At 44.2% G+C, this 20018-nt stretch overlaps 1 protein-coding gene across 1 annotated transcript in view; it reads right to left on the bottom strand.

The window, feature by feature from the left end:
- Positions 1 to 1353: 1353 nt before the first annotated feature.
- The window catches only part of SLC17A8 (solute carrier family 17 (vesicular glutamate transporter), member 8), a 34250-nt gene continuing 15585 nt past the window's right edge, over positions 1354 to 20018 (bottom strand). The window contains exons 7-12 of the mRNA XM_015424815.1: positions 18204 to 18340; positions 15940 to 16089; positions 12270 to 12402; positions 6662 to 6772; positions 3938 to 4065; positions 1354 to 1692 (exon numbers count right to left, since the gene is read on the bottom strand). Of these exons, the coding sequence (XP_015280301.1) occupies positions 1354 to 1692; positions 3938 to 4065; positions 6662 to 6772; positions 12270 to 12402; positions 15940 to 16089; positions 18204 to 18340 (998 nt within the window). The remainder of the gene's footprint in view (positions 1693 to 3937; positions 4066 to 6661; positions 6773 to 12269; positions 12403 to 15939; positions 16090 to 18203; positions 18341 to 20018) is intronic.

The following is a 20018-nucleotide window of genomic DNA, read 5'->3' as shown; positions in this document are numbered from 1 at the left end:
TGACCGCCAGTTGCATCTCACCAGGAAACTAGAACACATTATAGCAGGAAGGATGGCAAGTTCCATGATAAGAGACCTCAAGATTCCTGTTAGCCCTTCTTTTTATAAATTTCTAGAATCACCATGAATTTTAACTGGCTACTTCTGGTGCAATAGCACAGCCAATCAAGAAGAATGACAATGTAACAAAATAATTTCATTTGAATTTACTGAGAGTCATAATGTGAAACAAATAAATCCATCATTTACTGAAATTCTTCAGCCATGAAATTCTTCAGTTAGAAAACACTGTGAGCTCTTTAAAGCCACTAATGAGTTCAAAGTGATACAGCATGCTTGCCATACAGTTGTCATAAATGGTGGAGGAAAATCTAGAACCTTTCAGTAATATTAAACATGCTGTTGGGTGTGAAGAAGTTATTGTAGCAATCAGTTGATTAAAAAATAAAAATTCTTCCTTCCCCAAAGTACATTGTAGGCCAACCTAATGGGAACTTCATCTACGCAAGTATCATTGAAATGAACAAGACCACTCCTACTCTCTTACACAAATACCTCCATGATTTCAGTGGCATTTGTGCAGGTGACCCTTAGACTGGACCCTTCATTTACAAGCTGGTATATCAGAGCAGAGGTGAAAGAATAGCATAGGGCCCCAACAGTGCATACATATTTATATATCAGCCACCCTGAAGCTATGCCTCCAGAAATACGGACATTCTAATCGTAACCATTATCGGAATATTCAGATATATTCTGAAGACTTTTGAAAAATATCTCTTTCATGGATATCCATCTTGTCTGTACCAACAAATGAACAAGTTGAGAAGTGAAAATCTATCCAGTAGGCTTTCTAAAATTATATCTAATGAATGGTTTTCATGATAATTTCCTTAAAACATTGCATTACCCCTCTACCACAGTACTACTTTTGTTACAGGATACTAGGTGCAGCAGAAATTTCTAGTAAACAGATGGGTGATGATGGTGTTGCAGCCAAGAACATGATTACATCCATAAAGATCGCTGTTGCTCAGAACCTCAGTTTTGATCATGACCACCTGATGAACATTTCAGTTGAAAAATGATCTAGAAACAGTGAAAATAAATATTGAGGGTCTGTATAACATAAAAGGCCTGCGGGCTTCACAAAGATATCTGACTCCAAGGGCTAAACATAGGGATAACAGACGCCCCAATTTTGTTCTTTTTCTGTGCTACAGGTTGAAAAGTACTATATCACAGCTAGCCATTTGGCAAGATTATTCACAAAATAACAACTAAATAATCAGAGATACTGCTTGGTTTTGGGCAGGGTAGGTAATGGTTACACAAATAATATATGGTCAGATATTATGATGTATCTTGAAAGTTTCCATTTTCATATTGGTAGGAAGTCTGTTCTTCTAGATCTTGCATCAGTTCCTTTTGCTTGTGCAACACTTTCCTTCGTATTTCATCATTTTGAAAAGTAGCACCATATGTTTTCTTTGGGCTAACAAAACTATCACTATTCAGATCAGTCTCTTCAGCCAGTTCATCCCGGTCAATTATTCCACATTTCTCTTCATTCAGGTTTTCTGGGTCAGCCCAATCCTGCTTCTCCCCAGAAGCAAAAATAGCATAAAATATCACTCCACTATAGTGAACTAGGGCAGCTATTAGGAAGACATTTTGCCATTCTTCGCGGGTCTAAAAGAAGGACGTGGGACAATTATTATACAGATAAGAAAGAATAAATTAGACATCAGAGAAATGACCAATTACAATTCATTTTGATTTCTAATATGATTTTTAAAATAAAACACACCACTCACCAATTTAGAAGGATATTTTCCTGTTAATATTTTCCTGTGGCTAAATGCTTATGATTAGAACTACCAAAATTCATGGCAAGTTTGTCTTTCTGTAGACATGAATTGCATCCAGCTCACAGAGATATACATAGCTAAAATGGTATAACAGCATTCTGTGGGAAGCAAATTTTTATTCATTTACTGAATTTTTTTTTACTTCCCTCTCAATCATAAGCAGAATAGGTGGCTTACAAATAAAATGCATACATTCATAACTCTGTAAAACATAATATTAAAACACAAGCAAAACTAATGTATAAGATATATCAACAATAAATAACAGTTCATAGCAACCAAAATAGACAAAGGCCCAAACAAACAGAAACGAATTGATGCCTGAAACTGAAAAAAGATCAGATACAAGGAAAACAGGTATGGGGGGATTTCACTGATGGGCACTATTACAGAAAATGCCACAGAAGAACATACTATCTCTGTGTTAGAAAAGATGTAAAAGAGGGCAACCAAAGTGGTTAGAGCATATTTTCTACTATGGAAGGACAATACATTAGAACCTTTTAATTTAGAGAAATGGCAACTAAGCAGAGAAGAAATGAAACCAATTTATAAAGTGAAGAAGGTAAATAGGGGGGAAAGTATTCCTTTCATACAATGTAAGAAATCATGGACACGCCCACAAAACTGATAAGCAATATATACAGGATAGAATATATTCATAGTTAATTTAAGTAGTTCTCTGCAACAAGATTCAGTTGTAGCCACTACTTTTAGATGTTATATAGGTGTAGCAATGGTATTGGGTTTTGCAAGTGTCATTCCTTCAGTCATGGAAGGGTTAAGCTGAAGTTTCTGTAAGCTAGTAAACAAGTTTAGCATAAAGCCAATTAGTTGTTGAGTAGAATCTTCCCACCAAAAAGGGGAGGTTTTATTCTTAATGCGTTGACCTTAAGATTGATTATTGGCTAATCAATATATTGGAGATAGGTCATGCTATTCTGCACATACACAAGGGGTGGAGCTTTGGAGAAAACATCCACTTTGTCCTTAGGATCACACACTCACACACAGAGAGTGGGGGAACAAAGAAACAAAGATGAGTTAGTTAAGCTGTTGTTGCTTTCTTTCCATGTAACCCCTTCCCTAATGTTGTAGTAAACTTTTCTTAGAAGCTAAACACACGTGCATCTGTGATGCATTATTCCACTGCTAAATATCAAACAAATGGTTATTAGACATGATGGCTAAATGGAACCTCAGTATCCCAAATAAGGATATATTTGAATGTCAGTTGGTAGGAGACAACAGTAGGGAAAGGTTATTACACAAAGGTATCTGGCCGAAGGCCGAGGGCCGAAGAATAGATTCTTTTGAATTATGGTGCTGGAGAAGACTCTTGAGAGTCCCTTGGACTGCAAGAAGATCAAATCAGTCAATCCTAAAAGAAATCAACCTTGACTGTTCCCTGGAAGGCCAGATAATGAAACTGAAGCTCAAATACTTTGGCCACCAAATGAGAAGGGAGCACTCACTGGAGAAGACCCTGATGTTGGGAAAGATTGAAGGTCAAAGAAGATGGGGACAGCAAAGGATGAGATGGTTAGACAGTGTCATTGATGCAATGAACATGAAGTTGAGTAAACTTCAGAGGACGGTGGAAGACCGGAAGGCCTGGCGTGATCTGGTCCATGGGGTCGCGAAGAGTCAGAATCGACTGTGCGACTGAACAACAAATCTGGTTGGTCATTGGGAAAAACAGAATGCTATCCTAGATGCATTTTGGTTTGATCCAACAGGATTTATCTTGTTTTTATGTCTGTCTAATCTCATTCCACAGAAGAGTGGAACAAAAAATGTCCAGGGAATGTGTAATGTTGCTTTTGGAGAATTTTCTAGAGCAGAACATTTGAGTGAAAATAATATCATGATTACTCTGGTACTCATCTAATTTTTACTTTAATTTGAGTACCACCCAGTTGTTGTCCACCTTGGATTATTCATGTTTTGCCTATCTTGGAAGTACTGAATGTTTGGCTTTTTAAACGGTTTCTAATTTGGTTTTTAAACACTTATTTGACTGGCATTTAAATATCTGCCAATTAAAAAAAGTAAAAACAGATCACCTTATGTTTAGTCATTGCACCAACAATGAGGGGACACACCATCCCTGACAATGTCCCTACTCCATTGGAGATGCCCATGAGGATGCTGGCATAGCGGGGGGCGATATCTAAATGGTTGACATTAAATCCTGTAACAGATAAAATTAGTCAACAGCATGCAATCCACAAGGCAAGGCTTGTTATTTATAGTAAAAAAGGCCACATACACCAAAACAATAATGAAACCTGCCCTCTTCCTTCTACAAGGTATCTCTTTCTAGAGAAAAAAATGGTGTATCTTGGAAACAAAAACAGTAGAAGCTTCGCTGCTTAAGGCCTCACGGAAGGAAATAATTTGAAATTGCTATGTCCTTGATGGAATTAAAACTATGAGTCTGAACTGAAAGAGAACTTCTTTCAGCAAGTTCCTGTTTCCTAACCACCTACTGGCTATAAAGCATGAAAATGATAAACATTTTATTAGAAATTGAAAATTGAAGCTAAAGAGCAGTTTAAATTATAGTGAATGTTTTCAGTGTACATGTGGTTTTGTTTTTTGCCATCAAGTTGCAAAAGACCTATGGCAACCGTGTAGGGTTTTCAAGGCAAGACACATTCAGATGTGGTTTGCCACTTCCAGTCTCTGCATAGCAAAGTGACACTGGTATTCCTTGGTGGTCTCCCATTGTCAGACTCGGGCCTGAACTGGGATTTATTACTGTTGTATTGCTAATGCAAGTTTCGCTTTTGTATTCTTGCTTGCTCGGGGCACATCTGGCTTCTTTCTTCCTTCCTTATCTCATGCCCTCGCTGCCATGAGATTCCTGGGGGGGGAGCATGTGAGAGGCCGATTGTTGTAGTATTAGGGATGCACCGCCTAAGTGTAACTCTTCTTGAAGCAGCCCTCAAGGAGCGCCTGGGTTTTCACATGGGAGTGACCTTGGGCGAAGATAAGACTTTGGGAATAGCTAGGTCGGTCATATATCTATCACAACCGTTAGTAAAGCTGGTGTGTGTTACATGCGTGTGGAATGTGGGCATTCACCTTTACTTTCCATCTCCCGCCCTGGACTCGCCAGTCCTAACAAGGACATTCATCTCTGCAGTTGACCAGATCTTTCCAATAAACTTCTTTAAGTAATATTGAATGAAGAGTGGTCTCACTGAGAGTCTGACACCCATCCAAATACTAACCAGGGCCAACCCTACTTAGCTTCCAAGCTCTGATGAGATCAGCCTAGCCTGGGCTATTCTAGTCAGGGCATTTTTGTGTGTGCTGAAAGAAAAATCAATGACAATTAAGTTTAGGAAATGTTTAGAAAGCAAGAAAATATTCTTCATGCAAGAGTTCCTTTTTGACAGTCATTACATAGCATTTGACTGTTCAGTATTTGATTGATCAGCAATTGAAAAGCAATTCAAGAGGCTCATGGACTATCATCATAAGAGGCTGTCTTAGCACATGTTGGGGCTTTATCCCTCCTCCAATTTCAACAGATTTGGTGGCAGTGCCAATGTGGTTGTTCCTGCAGTCTAGCAAAGGCATCAGCTGTTGCCTGCTATAAACAACTGTGGCAGAGTCATTCTCTCAGGCTCTAGGGCCACATGTGGCTAGTACTGGCTTCAGATACTCATCCATAATGGGCATCTATGCTGCTGCTGGGGCACCACAAAGTTGAAGGGCTTTTATATCTTCAAGGAGCATAATACAGAATTGCACCAGGTGTGGCTTTAACACAATGTGGCAGTGATGGAAGAAGTTGCACTTAGTAGGACCTCCCTGTCTAAGAAACACTCAGATATACAGGAACCTCTCAGTATCTGCCAGTTTGGTGCAGTGGTTAAGAGCAGCAGACTCTAATCCAAAGAACCAGGTTTGATTCCCCACTCCTCCTCATGAAACCAGCTGGGTGACCTTGGGTCAGCCACAGTTCTCCTAGAGCTGTTCTCTCAAGAGCAGTTCTCTCAGAACTCTCTCAGCCCCACCGACCTCACAGGGTGTCTGTTGTGGGGAGAGGAAGGGAAGGTGATTGTAAATTGCTCTGAGACTCCAGGTGAAGGGCGGGGTATAAATCCAACTCTTCTTTTCTTCTTCTTCTTATATAACTTTTCCTCTCCTTTACTTGACTTCACCTTTTTTGCAAAGGCCTTATATAGCCATTCCATGCTATGATGGAGAATGGCTTTAATCAGTTAGTTCCCCAGCATGGAATGCCAAGGGCTGTTTAGACAGTTCAATAGTTGCAAACTTCAATGTTACTCTGAATATGAACTTAGTGAGTCAAGCAGCCTTCTGTGAAAAATCTGGCGAGTTAAATGGCTTCATTTAGCAAGCAACAAGGCTTCTTTAACTGCTGTGTTGCAAAGCACTGAATGCATGACTGGGCTTGCCATTACATTTAAAATCAATCTTGCATTGTATAAGGATAAATTAAACTTCCAGAAACACACAATATGAAAACATTCCTACACTTTTAAGGGGAGAACTAGCTAAATGTTCTTTCTTCCTGATTAACAAAAGGCAAGAAACTGAAATACATTTAGGGCAGCATGTGGTCCAATTTTGTTTAATCACTGTATCTATTTTTCTTGAGACCAAAATAATATTAGGCTAGTCCACAAGAGTGCTTAATTCTGGAGGCTTTCTTATTTTCTGTAGTTCTTTGTGTGGTATTTATGCTGAGCTCTACTAACTTTTAAAATTGCTCCCCTAACTGGTTTATACATTAAGAGTTTAAATTTTACCTGAAATAGCAAATCCACTAAAGCCCACTGCCAAAACCAAGAAAGAGATAGCCACACCTCTTGTGTGAGAATAGCCGACCACCAAAAGCAAGGTAGCTTCCATTCCAAATCCTGCAAATTGAAAAGATGGAAAAAATAATTTATACTTTAAAATATTCCACTTCCATAAACGTCATGAGTCTGTTCAGTCCAGTCAAGTGCTGTTATACTGACTTTTTAAAAATGGGTCCAGAAATTACAAGTCAGCTAGCCTAACATCTGTCTCATGTAAATGAACAGAAACAATTATTAAAGATAGATTAAGCGCATATAGGAAAAAAGCCTGCTAAGGGCAAATCAGCATGGCTTCTGCAAAGGGAAGCCCTGCCTCATTTTGGAATTCTCTGATAAGGTTAACAAGCATATAGCTATAAGTGATCCAGCAGACATTATATAGTTGGACTTCCAAAACTCTTTTGGAACCAAAGACTTCTCAGTAAGCTTATCAGTCATTAGACAAGAAGACTGGTCCTCGAAGGGATTAAAAAATGGTTAAATGACTCAAAGAAGACAGTAGGAATAAATGAGCAATTTTTTGCAATGAAGGGAAAGGAGCAGCTGAGTCCCACAAGGATTGGCATTGGGACTGATGCTCTTTCATTTGTTCATAAATTATTTGCAATTGGGTGTGAGCAGTGCAGTACCCAGATTTGTAGATGATACCAAATTATCTGGGATGGGGAAAACCAAAATGGATTGGGAAGAGCCCCAGGAAGAGCTCTCTAAATTGGGTGAGAGGGCAGCAATGTGACAAATGTAAGTGTAAGGTCACTGGAACAACCCCCTCCCCCAACTTTCAATATATGCTGATGGGGTCTGAACTTGCTAAGACTGAGAAGTTAAGATATTAGGGTTGTAGTGGATGACTTGATGAAAAAAATCAGTTCTGTACAGCTGTAGTGGAACAGGCAAACTTCATTCCAGGGATCATCAGGAATGGAAATGAAAATAAAATGGCTGATACTGTAATGCTGTGTGCAGCAAGGTGCAGCATCGTTTGGAGTACCTTGAGAGCTAGTAACTTAGTCTGGGGACTGGCACCTGGATGAAGAGATAAATGAATCATCGGGCTAGGGCTATTGTCTCTTGATGGCCCTAGCCCGGCCGTTGATGGGTGATCAATTAGTTGCCAAGCAACCGTAGGGAGAGCCTCCTGCAGAGTTGCAGGTAGCTGGAGGAGGGGGGAAAGGGTTGCCTGCATGTATCAGATGGAGCTCCTAATGGCGTTTGGAGCTTTCTGCCCTCGTGTTTGGGCATGGCATGGCGTTATGCAGGCTAAAGAACTGGTCCATCTCACAACAGGTAAGAGGGCAGGTAACAGCGAAGGACCACTGGAACAGCAACGCAAAGGAAGATTTTCTTTTCTCAGGTGTGCAGTCTCAACTGGCATCATATTGGGTTACCTTGCAATGCCGTCCCTTAATCATATCTTCGCATAGTCCATTTTAATTACTTATGAGTTATAGTTCATAAGAGCACATTAAGTGCCTTGCAGGGCAACATTTTCCCCCTTTGGGACCCTGGAGACATCAGTAGAAAGGGTCACATGATCAGGAACATGCAACGTCTTCTGGAGGTCTGGTCTTCTATCATCTAGGCGCTGCAGGTGCCACTAGCTACACTAACAAGGGGACGGACTTAAAAAACTAATCTATCAAAAATGCCAATGTACCTTTGGAACGTCCGCTGGTTGATCTTCTTGGCCGGGTCCCAGTATGCGCTTGTCCACCACCCCGGTAAGGCAATGGGCCATGCAGATGCGCTCAGCTGCCTCCCGCTACTGTTGTGTGACCTCGACCCGGCCCCAGCACACTTCGTCACCCTGCTGGAGGCCCTGCCAGACCACCCTGTACAGGTTGCCGAAGTGTCCCGACACACCGCCCGTGATCGTGTCCTCGCCTGGGTCTTGGACTGTGTGGGGAGGGGGTGGCCCACCAGCCAGGTGAGCCCGGAATTCACCGCCTTCTCATCTCGGCGGGATGAACTGTCCTCCCACAAGGGCTGCCTACTATGGGGAAGCCGAGTAATAATACCCCCCACTGCACCAGCGAGTGCTCACAGCGCTTCATGACACGCATCCTGGAATTGTGCGCATGAAGGCACTAGCAAGAAGCTATGTATGGTGGCTGGGATTAGACAGGGAAATCGAGGACCAGGGGAAGTGCTGCCAAATGTGCAAAGAGTCCCAGCCAGAACCACCCAGAGCTCCGATGCGGCCTTAGGACTCGTCCCACAAACCTTGGGCCAGGCTTCACCTGGACTTCGCAGGCCCCTTCCAGGGACAGATCTTTTTTATCCTAGTGGATGCCTACTCCAAGTGGCTGGAGGTGGTAGTCGTGCCATCCACCTCATCGAGGTCCGACATTAGGGCAATGTGGCAGATCTTCAGCATACACGGCATCCTGAACTCTTTAGTAACAGACAAAGGGACAGCTTTTACTTTGGCAGAGTTCCAGGAGTTCGTGGAGTACTACAGAATCCGGCACATCTGCTCTGCACCATTCCACCCTGCAACCAACGGCCAGGCAGAGAGGATGGTGCATACCACCAAGGAGTCTCTACAGCGCATGGGCCCAGGGGAATGGGACTACAAGCTGGCCGCCTTCCTGTTCGGTCAGCGACTCACACCACACACCGCCACCAGCCGTAGCCCAGCTGAACTGATGATGGGATGGCATCCCGCAATGAGACTTGACCACCTACACCTGGATTGGGCACCCAAGCACAGCGCCGCTCCGGAGACCCAGGCAGCGTCAAGAGGGTTCTTCCCGGAGGACCCGGTGTATGCAAGGAACTATGCCAGGGGTCCTGCATGGATTCCAGCCAGGGTAGTTCAGGTGACGGGGCCACAGTCCTATGAGGTAAGAACAGAAGACGGCCAGCTCCTAAGGAGGCATATCGATCTCAGGCAGCGGCTTCTGCCCCCAGACAAGGAAGTTCCGGATGACAGCGAGGATGAGGGCTCCAGCCCCAAGCTCCAAGAGATGGAGGAACCCGAGACTCTGACACAAGCACAACCATGACCAAGTGCTTCTCTGGAGGAGGGCGGCAGCGACAACCCTGACCGAGGCAGCACCCCAGATAGCAGCATCAGACTGATCCCAACCGCCGCCATGGAAGCTACTCCCTAACGCCCCAGGCCAGCCCCAGGCCAGACAGCCCAGACCCCAGAGCTGCACCATTTGACCCCGGAATGGCGGAGACCCACATACCTCCAATACTTTGTTTGCTAGGGGGGGACATCTGAACCATGGGGGGAGGAGTGTTGTGTTCTTACATAGACGGCGCACGCGGTCGGGTCCTCATACAGCCATGTGAATGGCTTAAGCTTCACTCTCCAAGACAATAGCCAGCACAGATCCTAGAACGCACCCAATCGGGCGGTCAGGATCCTAGAGTGATCTATAGAATGCATGTGCACTGTAAATAATCCTATCACAGGTGTGGGGGTGTGTTTGGGTGTGCTTGGGAATACAAGCAGGCCTCCAGTCCTGCTTTTCTTGTCATGTTTTCCCGAGCTGAAATAAACTATGAGCTGTTTCACTTATCAACACGTTTGTACCCAGTACTTTACAGCCCGTTTTTTGTCTTGTGGCTTTGCCTACCTACCCTCCCTGTATGTTGATGCTTTGTTAACAACTGTGTTGAAGGTATCAGCATGGGGCCAGATCCATTTCGGGGGGAAAGGGCCTACGTGCCCATTTCCCCAAACCCTTAAGGGATTTTGGGGTGAGGGTTCAAGGGGCACTGTTGGAATTTTATTGTAAGTTGCCCTAAGCCAGCCTCGGCCAAGAGGGTGGGATAAAAATCAAATAAATAAATAAATAAATGGCAGGGGAGGCCACACAGTGGCTACTGTCCATGTGAATCTCAGCATCCTGCCCTCCCCTGGTCTATCCCTTCCCCAGCAGGTGGGCTGGGGGCAGGGAGGGAGTTTTCATTGGCTGGCAAAAGGGGTGGCCAATGTGGGATCCATTTGCTCCATGCTGCGCCAAGGTTCTTCCAGCTACTGTTACCAATAAGTTTGTGCATTCTGTTTTTCTCACTATGTTGGGTGGGATGGCATTTGCCATCTCTTCCCTCCCCCTTCAGGGCTGGGTCCGCAAATATGGTGTCTAACCATCAAAACCTTAGTTATGAAAATATTTGCACATGAGCAGCCACCTGAGAGTCAACAGAGTTGCATTAGAATTGCCTCATTTTACCGTACGGTAATGATCTCCTGGATAAAAGATATAGGAGAAATTGATGAAGAGCAATGGTCTAACATGTGGAAATTAGTTAAATACATGAAAGCGGTAGCATATAAAGAAAATGTCTATAAGATGTTTCATAGATGGCACTGGGCACCTGATAAACTGGCCAAATGCTAGAAGGGGTACTCAAATAAGTGTTGGAAATGCAAAGTTTCTAAAGGAACATTCTACCACATGTGGTGGGAATGCAGCAAGATACAAAAAGTTTGGAAAATAGTAAGGGAGGTGCTCCAAGAAAGTTTGAGTATAAATCTGGCCCTAAAGCCGGAAATATATCTGTTAAATATGATTCCGTAAGGATATGATAACCAAGATGCATACATCATTAGCTATGTTATAACTGCAGCCAGATTATTAATAGCCCGACAATGGAAAGTAGATACTTTACCCACAAGGGAAGACTTGTTAAATAAAATATTAGAATTAGCCAGAATGGATGACTTAAGCTTAAGAATGCAAAATAAAAATGAGACGATACATAAAAGGAGATGGGATAGAATATATAAATGGATAGAAGACCAGATAGAATTGTGATAGAAAGCTATACTATGGATTTGTAACGGATATGCAATAACCAATAACCGCTATTGTAAACAACTAAAGACGAATGACTCTGTAATGTAACGAAAACTGATGGAAAGTAACAGTGTTATACTTTTTCTTTTTATAAAAAATAAAAACTTTGAACCGGAAAAGAATTGCCTCATTTTTTAAAGGACAGAGGATCTATACCTTTAGCACATGAACACATGAAGCTGCCCAATACTGAATCAGACCACGAATCCATCAGTGTCAGTATTCAGACTGATAGCAGCTTTCCATGGTCTTAGGCTGAGATCTTTGACATCACCTCCTACCTCCTACCTCCTACCTGATCCTTTTAACTGGCGATGCTAGGGACTGAACTTAGAGCATCTGCTTGGCATGCAGAAGGTCCCATCACTGAGTCATGGCCCCTCAGTGCAGCTCAACATGCTATTAAAGACACCGGAATCTTTAACATGCTGTTAAAGGCAGTACTAACTTTTCCTGTGTAAAGATTTGAAATTTGAAACAAATGTGATCACGAAAATATAACATTTTTGGAGAGTAAAAACCAAAATCTTTGTCAGAAAAGTGGTACCTCAGGTGGCACATGCAATTATTTTCATTATTAAGCTCATCTTCTTCCCACTACATTTAAAAAAATAGATTCAAGATAAAAGGATATATCATTGTTTAGACTCTGTTAATTATACTTGCCTATCAGCAGAGCAGACTTCTGCATTATTAATATGTCATTCAAACATTTTATCTATGAAATATAATAGTACCTCCACAGTTCATGATTTTTCTTACTGCAGTAGTTGTTAAAATCCTTCTGCTCCGTAAAAAGTCAGCCAGCTGCCCTCCAATGGGTACAATAATTGTCATGACCATGTGTGGAACTGCAGACAAAAGGCCAACCTGAAAGTAAATATGCACAACTCCATGGAAGCACATTTTAGGTATGTGAATATATCTGTGACCAAAAGACTGTCTGTATATGCTCCCTGTTTTATCCAGGCAAACTGGTTTGGTAGTGGATGCTCCCTATAATTTGTATTTTCCAGACAAAAGCCTTTGAATAAATACTTATTATGGGTTGTATACACAGAATGGTGTTTCACTCCACAGTGTAGTGATTTCCTGCCCCATCTTTGCTATATCCTGCCTCACAAATAAACCCTTCTAGAGTTTAAATGGACTCTCTAGAACAGTGAGAACTGGCAAAACCCTTCCCCACTGAGGAAACAGACAGGATTGCCAGGTCCCCTTGCTGTCATGCAGGGGTCCTTTCGTAGAAAAAGAGCTGCAGGAGCTAATTAGCATATGGTATGCTAATGAGCTACTAGGCTATTAGCATATGCCACACCCCCTTACATCACCAGAAGTGATGTCAGAAGGGGAAGCAAAAGGGGGGAGGCATCTTCAAAAGCCTCCCTTCCTCAGCTGGCCTGTGGGGGGGGAGTAAAGTTTAAACCCCTTCTCACTAGAGTTGGGCCACAGAAAGACAAAAGAGGGAAGGAAAGAGAGAGAGTAGAGAGAAGGAAAGAAGGAAGGAAAGAGGGAAAGAAAGAGAAGGAAAGAAGGAGGAAAAGAAGGAAGGAAAAAGGGAATAAAAAGATAGGAAAGAAGGAAAGAAAGAGAAGGAAAGGAGGAGGTAATGAAAGAGAGAGATGGGAAGAAGGAGGGAAAGGAGGAAAAAAGAGAAGAAGGCAGGAAAGAAAGAAAGAGAGAAGGGAAGAAGGAGGGAAAGCACCCCCACCCCCATGGATCCCTTACCTACTGCTTCGGCGGGAGTTGGGGAAGCCAGCAGCAGGGCTCTCAGGGCGTCCCCCGAGCCACAGCACTTTTGCGCAGGCCGGGGGACCCCGGGGGACCCAGGGGCTTCTGCGCAAGACCGGAGGACCGGGGCGGGGCTCTCCGGGCCTCCCTGGAGCCGCAGCACTTCTGCGCAGGCCCGGGGGACTCGGGGGCAGGGCTCTCCAGGCTTTCCCCGAGCTGCAGCACTTCTGCGCAGGCCCGGGGGACCGGGGGCAGGGCTCTCCAGGCCTCCCCTGAGCCACAGCACTTCTGCGCAGGCCCAGGGGACCCGGATGCGGGGCTCTCGGGCCTTCCCCGAACCACAGCGCTTCTGCGCGGGCTCGGGAAACTCAGAGGCGGGGCTCTCGGGCCTCCCCAGTTGCAGTGCTTTTGGCACAAAGAGCTGGGGGTGGGGCTTGCCACCACACAGGCTGCTGGAGTGGTGCTCTGGTGCGCTCCGGCCCCAAAAGACCCCTGCTGTCATGGCAAGGGGATTTGGGGGGCATTCTGGGGGGGGTGGGACATTGTGCACAACATCCCCAATGCGATGACATCACCCAGAAGTGCCATCATCGCGCTGGTGATGTCACATGCGACACACTGGTTTGAGGGCAAAACTATGGGGTTTTTGCCTTCAAAACCATAGAATTTGCCCCAAAACCAGAGTGTCACTGCACGACATCCCCGGCATGATGATGCCACCCAGAAGTGATGTCATAGCATTGGGGATGCCCTTGTTTGGGGGTGGGTTTTCCCCCACCAGTCAGCTGGCTGGAGGCAGATCGAAGCCCTCAAAAGTGGGGAAACGGTCACTGGGACCTGGGGCTAGCAACCTTACAAACAGAACTTCTTTCTGCTCAACAAAGAGTGAGTCACTTTGAATCCAAGTCATTAAATAAGAGTAGTCAAAGGCAGCATGGCGCTATAAGTATTTCTAACTTCATGGATGATATACAATGACATCCCAAAGTGACAAATACTGAGCCTGACGTTTGGCTCAATTGGTCTTCCTCAGTGGTGAAACTAATAATACTGCAGCATGGCTCCTGACATAATAATATAACATTCATTCACTATAAACTGACCAAGATGAAGTTATTCTGATATTTACTGTCTATGACCAAAGGAAAGAATATTGATCAAAAAATTCATTCACAGCCATGGTCATGTACTGGTACACTTATTTGTACAGTGATGATTCAATCAACAGTGCACCTTTCTCACTTGTTCAGAAAAGTTCTCTAAAGCCAGGAGCCAATATTAAAATATATAGGAATAAATATTCCCGACCATGGCTGTGAAATGCTGTAAACGAAGCCATTTTGTGACTGACTTCACTCAGTGAACTGCCATTTGCAACCAGTAGCACCTGAGGCACTTGGGGAAAAAAATTAAGTAGCTCTCAGAAATGTACAGTCTGCCCTTGCCTGCTCAGCCTGCCAGTGGCTCGCTATGGTCTTAGACAGAGGTCTTTCAGATCCAGAACTACATGATCCTTTTAACTGGAGATACCAAGGATTGGACCTGGGACCTTCTGCATGCAAAGCAAACACTTTACCACTGGTCCACAGCCCCTCCCTACGTGGCAGTCATAAATGCAGATAATTCAAGTATTGAGTTGCCACCTTTAGGGAGATGTAATGATGTAGTGAGCTAATATTAATTTTTCTGCTAGATCAAAGACTCAGTTTAAAATGCTGATATGTTGCACAATGAATGCCATTCATTTGGTTTGAGTTTATCTCCAGGAGGAAATACTAAAGGTATTCAAGTCTGCCAACCTAGCAGCTTGAAAGCAAGAAATTGCAAGTAGATAAATAGGGACCACTTTGGTGGGAAGGTAACAGCGTTCCATGCGCCTTGGTGTATAGTCATGCTGGCCACATGACCACGGAAACGTCTTCGGACAGCGCTGGCTCTTTGGCTTTGAAACGGAGATGAGCACCGCAACCCTAGAGTCGGATTCGACCGGCTTTCAAGCAAGGGAACCTTTACCTTTATCTTTTACCACTGAATTCAGTGGGGCTACTCAGGGTAACACTGCATAGAACTGCACTGCTGGAGTTGCAACAAAACACCTTTTTATGTAAGGACTCTCATGATAATAACTCTTGGGGGAAATCCTTCACACTAAACATTAGAAACAACAAACATGTTTCATCGTTCATCATGTAACTTAATTTCCCAGGAAGGGAAAGGAACTGGCGAGTGACAGCACTTAAAAGCAGCATTGCTCTCTCCTTCCTAGTCCAAAACCTCATGGTTTTGCCAGCCACTCTTATACCAGTTGACTGATACGGCTTATTTATTTATTTACATATTTATGTCCCACTTTTCTCCTCAGTAGGGACTCAGAGCATCCTACATCATTGTCCTCTCCTCCATTTTATCCTCATAGCCACTCTGTGAGGTAGGTTAGGCTAAACTACTCATCCAAGGCCACCTGGCAAGTTTCTATGGCAGAGCGCAAATTTGAACCCAGGTCCCCCCAGATCCTAGTCTGACACTCTAGTCACTACACCTCACAGCACAGAGACTAACAGACAAATCAAAGAGCCCTATTTCTTAATGATCTCAAGGGAATCATAACAAACACTCAACACTTTATCATCAGGCCCTTAGCGAAAAATGGGGGCTCCATTTTTTTTTTTGGCTTACCTTACTTATTGCAAATCCAAAGACCTCTTCAAAGTAAGCAGGCTGACTTATAAGCAGCAAGTAGAAAGTCCAACTTCTGCAAAAGTTTGCCACAATGATTGCATAAACTGGCATTGAAGTGAAAAACTGTTTCCATGGGGTACTAAATCTCTACAAGAAAGAACAGGACAATGTTAAAATGGCTGGGATTTAGGAGCTGAAGGAATGACAAAGGTCCTGTGTAAAAAGAGTTGCCAACAGGCCTGTAGAAAAAGTCCTACCACTTTAATAGATGCAATGGAATTTTATTTACCTAGTGATGTTATGCCATGCAAAACTTCTGCTGCCTATTTCTACACATTAAGACTCCAATAAAGGGACAGGACTTTTTTCTCTACGCCTGTTGGCAATCCTATGTGCCAAGGCAAGAGTCACTGCTTGCACAGCTGCCTCTATATTGACAGAAAGGCCCCCTCCAGTATCAGTTTCACAACTTATTTAAGCATCTAAATTCAACACTACTGGGATTGAAACTCTAGAGAATGGATCATCAACATGGTGCCCCTGTATACCATGGCAACCTTCAACACCTTTCCTGGTAACTGCCAGGTGTTTTTAGAAAGTGGGCACAGCCAGGTCGGGGTTTTGCTCAGCAAGGGTTCTGATTGGCCAGTAGAGAGTTAATCGTCTGTGCAAATTTTTAAACATGTTCCTTTGGCATCAGCTACCACCACAGCACAAGGGTCTTCACTGTGTGACTGAAGGTAAACTGTAGCAACTACTGAATGTCTAGCCCCGCCTTTTGTAGCAGCCATTTTGTGGCACACTTTGTCAAAACTCCAAAGGTGCACACAAGCTCAAAAGAGTTGGAGACTCCTGCTCTAGAGTCTAGAGGAAGGTAAACTAATGCCAGGCTCATACCACACAACGTATCAGAGCTTCTGCTAGAATACAGAGAATTTTAAAAACAAAAGAACTCCAATCCTTATGGCACTGAGGAAGTAATTAAAAGTGAACGTAGGCCCCTGCCACACGGGGGGAAATTGATGCAGCCAAAGTGCGGCTTTTTAAAGCCGCACCAAAAGAGACACGTGGCGGCGGGATCAGACAGATCCCGTGAGTCACCGCGCAGTTGCTCCCCGGCACGATCAGATGCCGGGGGGAAAGTGACAGGAGGGAGCGCAAGGCAGCCGGCTGTGCAGTTCGGCTGGGAGCCTCGAATGCTCCTGAAGACAAGCACTCCGGCGATCCAACGGCCGCACTTGCTGTGGTGTTTCCGGTTGGTGCTATCTTTTTGTTGGGTTTTTTTTACTGCATGGTTTAAGCCTGAAGGGACGGATCGAGGACGGGTGGGCGCCGATTCCCAGATGTTGCAGTGTGATCGCGCCTGTTTGCTGCGCCCCCAATCCGTCCCTCTTCCGGGCCTAAACCTCCCATGTGACCGGGGCCGTAGTTTACCTAAAGCTCAGAAAGTAGGAGTTAAGAAAAAGTATCTCCAACCTATTATATTTACAAGTCCATTATAAGATTTTCAGGACCTTGAAGAATATATATTTGTGGGGCTCTCATTTGTCTCACAGGCTAGAAGACTGACAATAAAGAATCTCTCTCACTTCCAATGATTCTCATATTTCTTTCACACACACAAACACACACCATCACAGCTTAATCACACATGCTTTTTCAGCAGTGTGCACTTAAGGAGAAAAACATATTTCTATAGCAGTTTCATAAAAAGAATATAACGTAATGTCTGGGTTTGCCAGCAGTTGTCTCTGAGGCATCCAAGGAACACCCTCTTTAATAACCCAATCAATATTTAACCTATAAATTCTTAACACCTGTATCAATGTAATTACACTGGTATCCCAGGAGACATACAGGCACTACTGTGTAGATGTTTCTGTTTAACAAACTACACAGATAGCAGCTTACTGCAGACATTACATTCTGTGCCATTCACATAAATTGGAAGCTCACCAGCCACCCATACCAGGAGAGCATAGCTCCACATGCACTCTCAGTGTACATGACTGGTGGGTTCCTGGTCTGCGTGAATGAAACAGAATGTGATGTCTGGAGAGGGCAAACATCATCACTAGATCTGTAATCCATTTCCTGATGTTAACAATGATAAGGCAAGCTGAATGGAAAATAATGTTGATTATGGCTATTTCTCTACATCCCTTTAATCTGTCAGTATGGAGTTTCAAGTGATTTTTAGCAATGAATTAGTTGCTGAAAAACAGCCATTTGATGACTGGTTGTTAGTAAATGTCTCTTACGCTGGCATTGACTAGATTGGCTCCTCCTATACTTGTTTCTATGTAAGTTCTTTCCTCACTGGTTATTGTTGGGTGTGCAGCTGGGCTCTCGTAGGCATGCATAAGCCAGAACATGTACCAGAAAATCCCAAACATTCCTGTACAGGTAGGAAGAAAACAGGATGGATAAAAACTATTAATCATTTTTTATTGATCAACAAATCGTTTTCAAGTGAAAGCATTTGGCAATAATCTCAATATTTTAAAGACTACAATCTCTCCTATATAATAATCCTATTTTGGGGTGGCAAGATTCCATGCTCTCCTTCAGCCACTGGCCCGTCAGCCGCCACTCAAGAGTACTCGCGTGCCATTGGCCGGGTGCTGGATCTGCTCCTCTTCCCCACCCACTCCCCCTTCAGCCACTGTACCCTGTCAGAATTCCTGGCAAACGGCTTTCTCCCTTGACGAAAACACTTTTCCTGTGTGGGACTAACTCCTCCCTCAGTGGCTGTTGGTAGGTGTCACGAAATGGCAGTTACCTGTGTTTGTAAGATGGCTGTGGTTCTTTGTTTAAAATGTTCCCCCATAAGGTTTAATTGAGCTGTAGTTCGAGAGGATCCTGCAGGGGTATCACTCACTGGGTTGAATGGGGCTTCCTCATCTGCTGGCCTACAGTTCCAAGCTGTCCCAAGGCCAAAAAGTGTGGGAAAACAGGGACTGTCCCAAGGCAATCTTTGTCCATGGGAGCAGCAGAAATTCAGCCACTCCACAGTTGGCTGGACTGGGGAATGAATGGAAGTTTTGGACTGGGGAATGAATGGACGTTTCCCTGCTCTCTTGGGCAAGAGAGAGAGGCTGAAGTACAGGTGAGCCCACAACCTCCAGAGGTAGAGACTAATGTGTGTAGGGAACAGTGTGTCTGTGTGTACTCCATAACTGTGTAAATAGTTAAATAAATTCTTTTATTTCAGCTAATAATCTGTGTTGTGCTCTGACCACATAGTCTCCCCTGCTCTGCACAATACCAAAGGGAGGGGGTACCCCAGGGAAGCAAGGAAAGGCCAGACCCTTGAGTTGCCAACTTTCCAGGGATCCCCCAAAGATTGGGGATTCCATCTCCAAATAGGGAGATTTGGCCAGTGCGATCTCACTGTCACTCTAAAGAGGCAGTGACGATTCCATGAGTGGTGGCAGTGAACTTAAGGAGTGAGATACGTCCACGGGACGAGGGTGGGAGGCAAGCAGCTGAGTTGTAAACTGGAGCCCATTTCACTATCACAGGCAACCAAGCTTGGTTCAGAAAAAGGAAACCCTTTGCAAGCCTTTGTGAGGAACTCATTGAGGCCAGTCCTGACTAGGGTTGCCAGCTCCAGGTAGAGAGATTCCTGGAGATTTTCTGGTAGACTCTATGGAAGCCAGGGTTTGGGGAGGGGAGAGGCCTCAGCTGAACAAAATGCCATACAGCCCACCTTCCAAAGCAGTTATTTTCTCAGGGGGGGGAGCGATCTGTTGTCTGGAGTTCAGTTGTGATACCTGGTGATCAGTCAGTGCTTCAGAGCAGGGTCTGCTAGATCCAGGTTCTTGCTGTAGAAGCTGAGTGGGTGATTTTGGACCAGTCACGGACTTTCAGCCTAACCTACCTCACAGGGTTGTTGTGCAAGTCAAAAGGGGAAAAGGAGAATGATGTAAGCTGCTTTGGTCCCCATTGCAGAGAAAGACTACATTTCCTCCTGTGAAACCATTGTTGCCAATTTCCAGGTGAGGGCTGGGGATCACTCAGAATTACAACTGCTCTCCAGATGGTAGAGATCAGTTCCCCTGGGGAAAATGGTG

This window comes from Gekko japonicus, unplaced genomic scaffold (assembly GCF_001447785.1).
Source record: "Gekko japonicus isolate JY-2015 unplaced genomic scaffold, Gekko_japonicus_V1.1 scaffold968, whole genome shotgun sequence".
Taxonomy (NCBI): domain Eukaryota; kingdom Metazoa; phylum Chordata; class Lepidosauria; order Squamata; family Gekkonidae; genus Gekko; species Gekko japonicus.
Note: the sequence above shows the minus strand (reverse complement) of the source record. Positions and strands in the feature narration are given on the sequence as shown.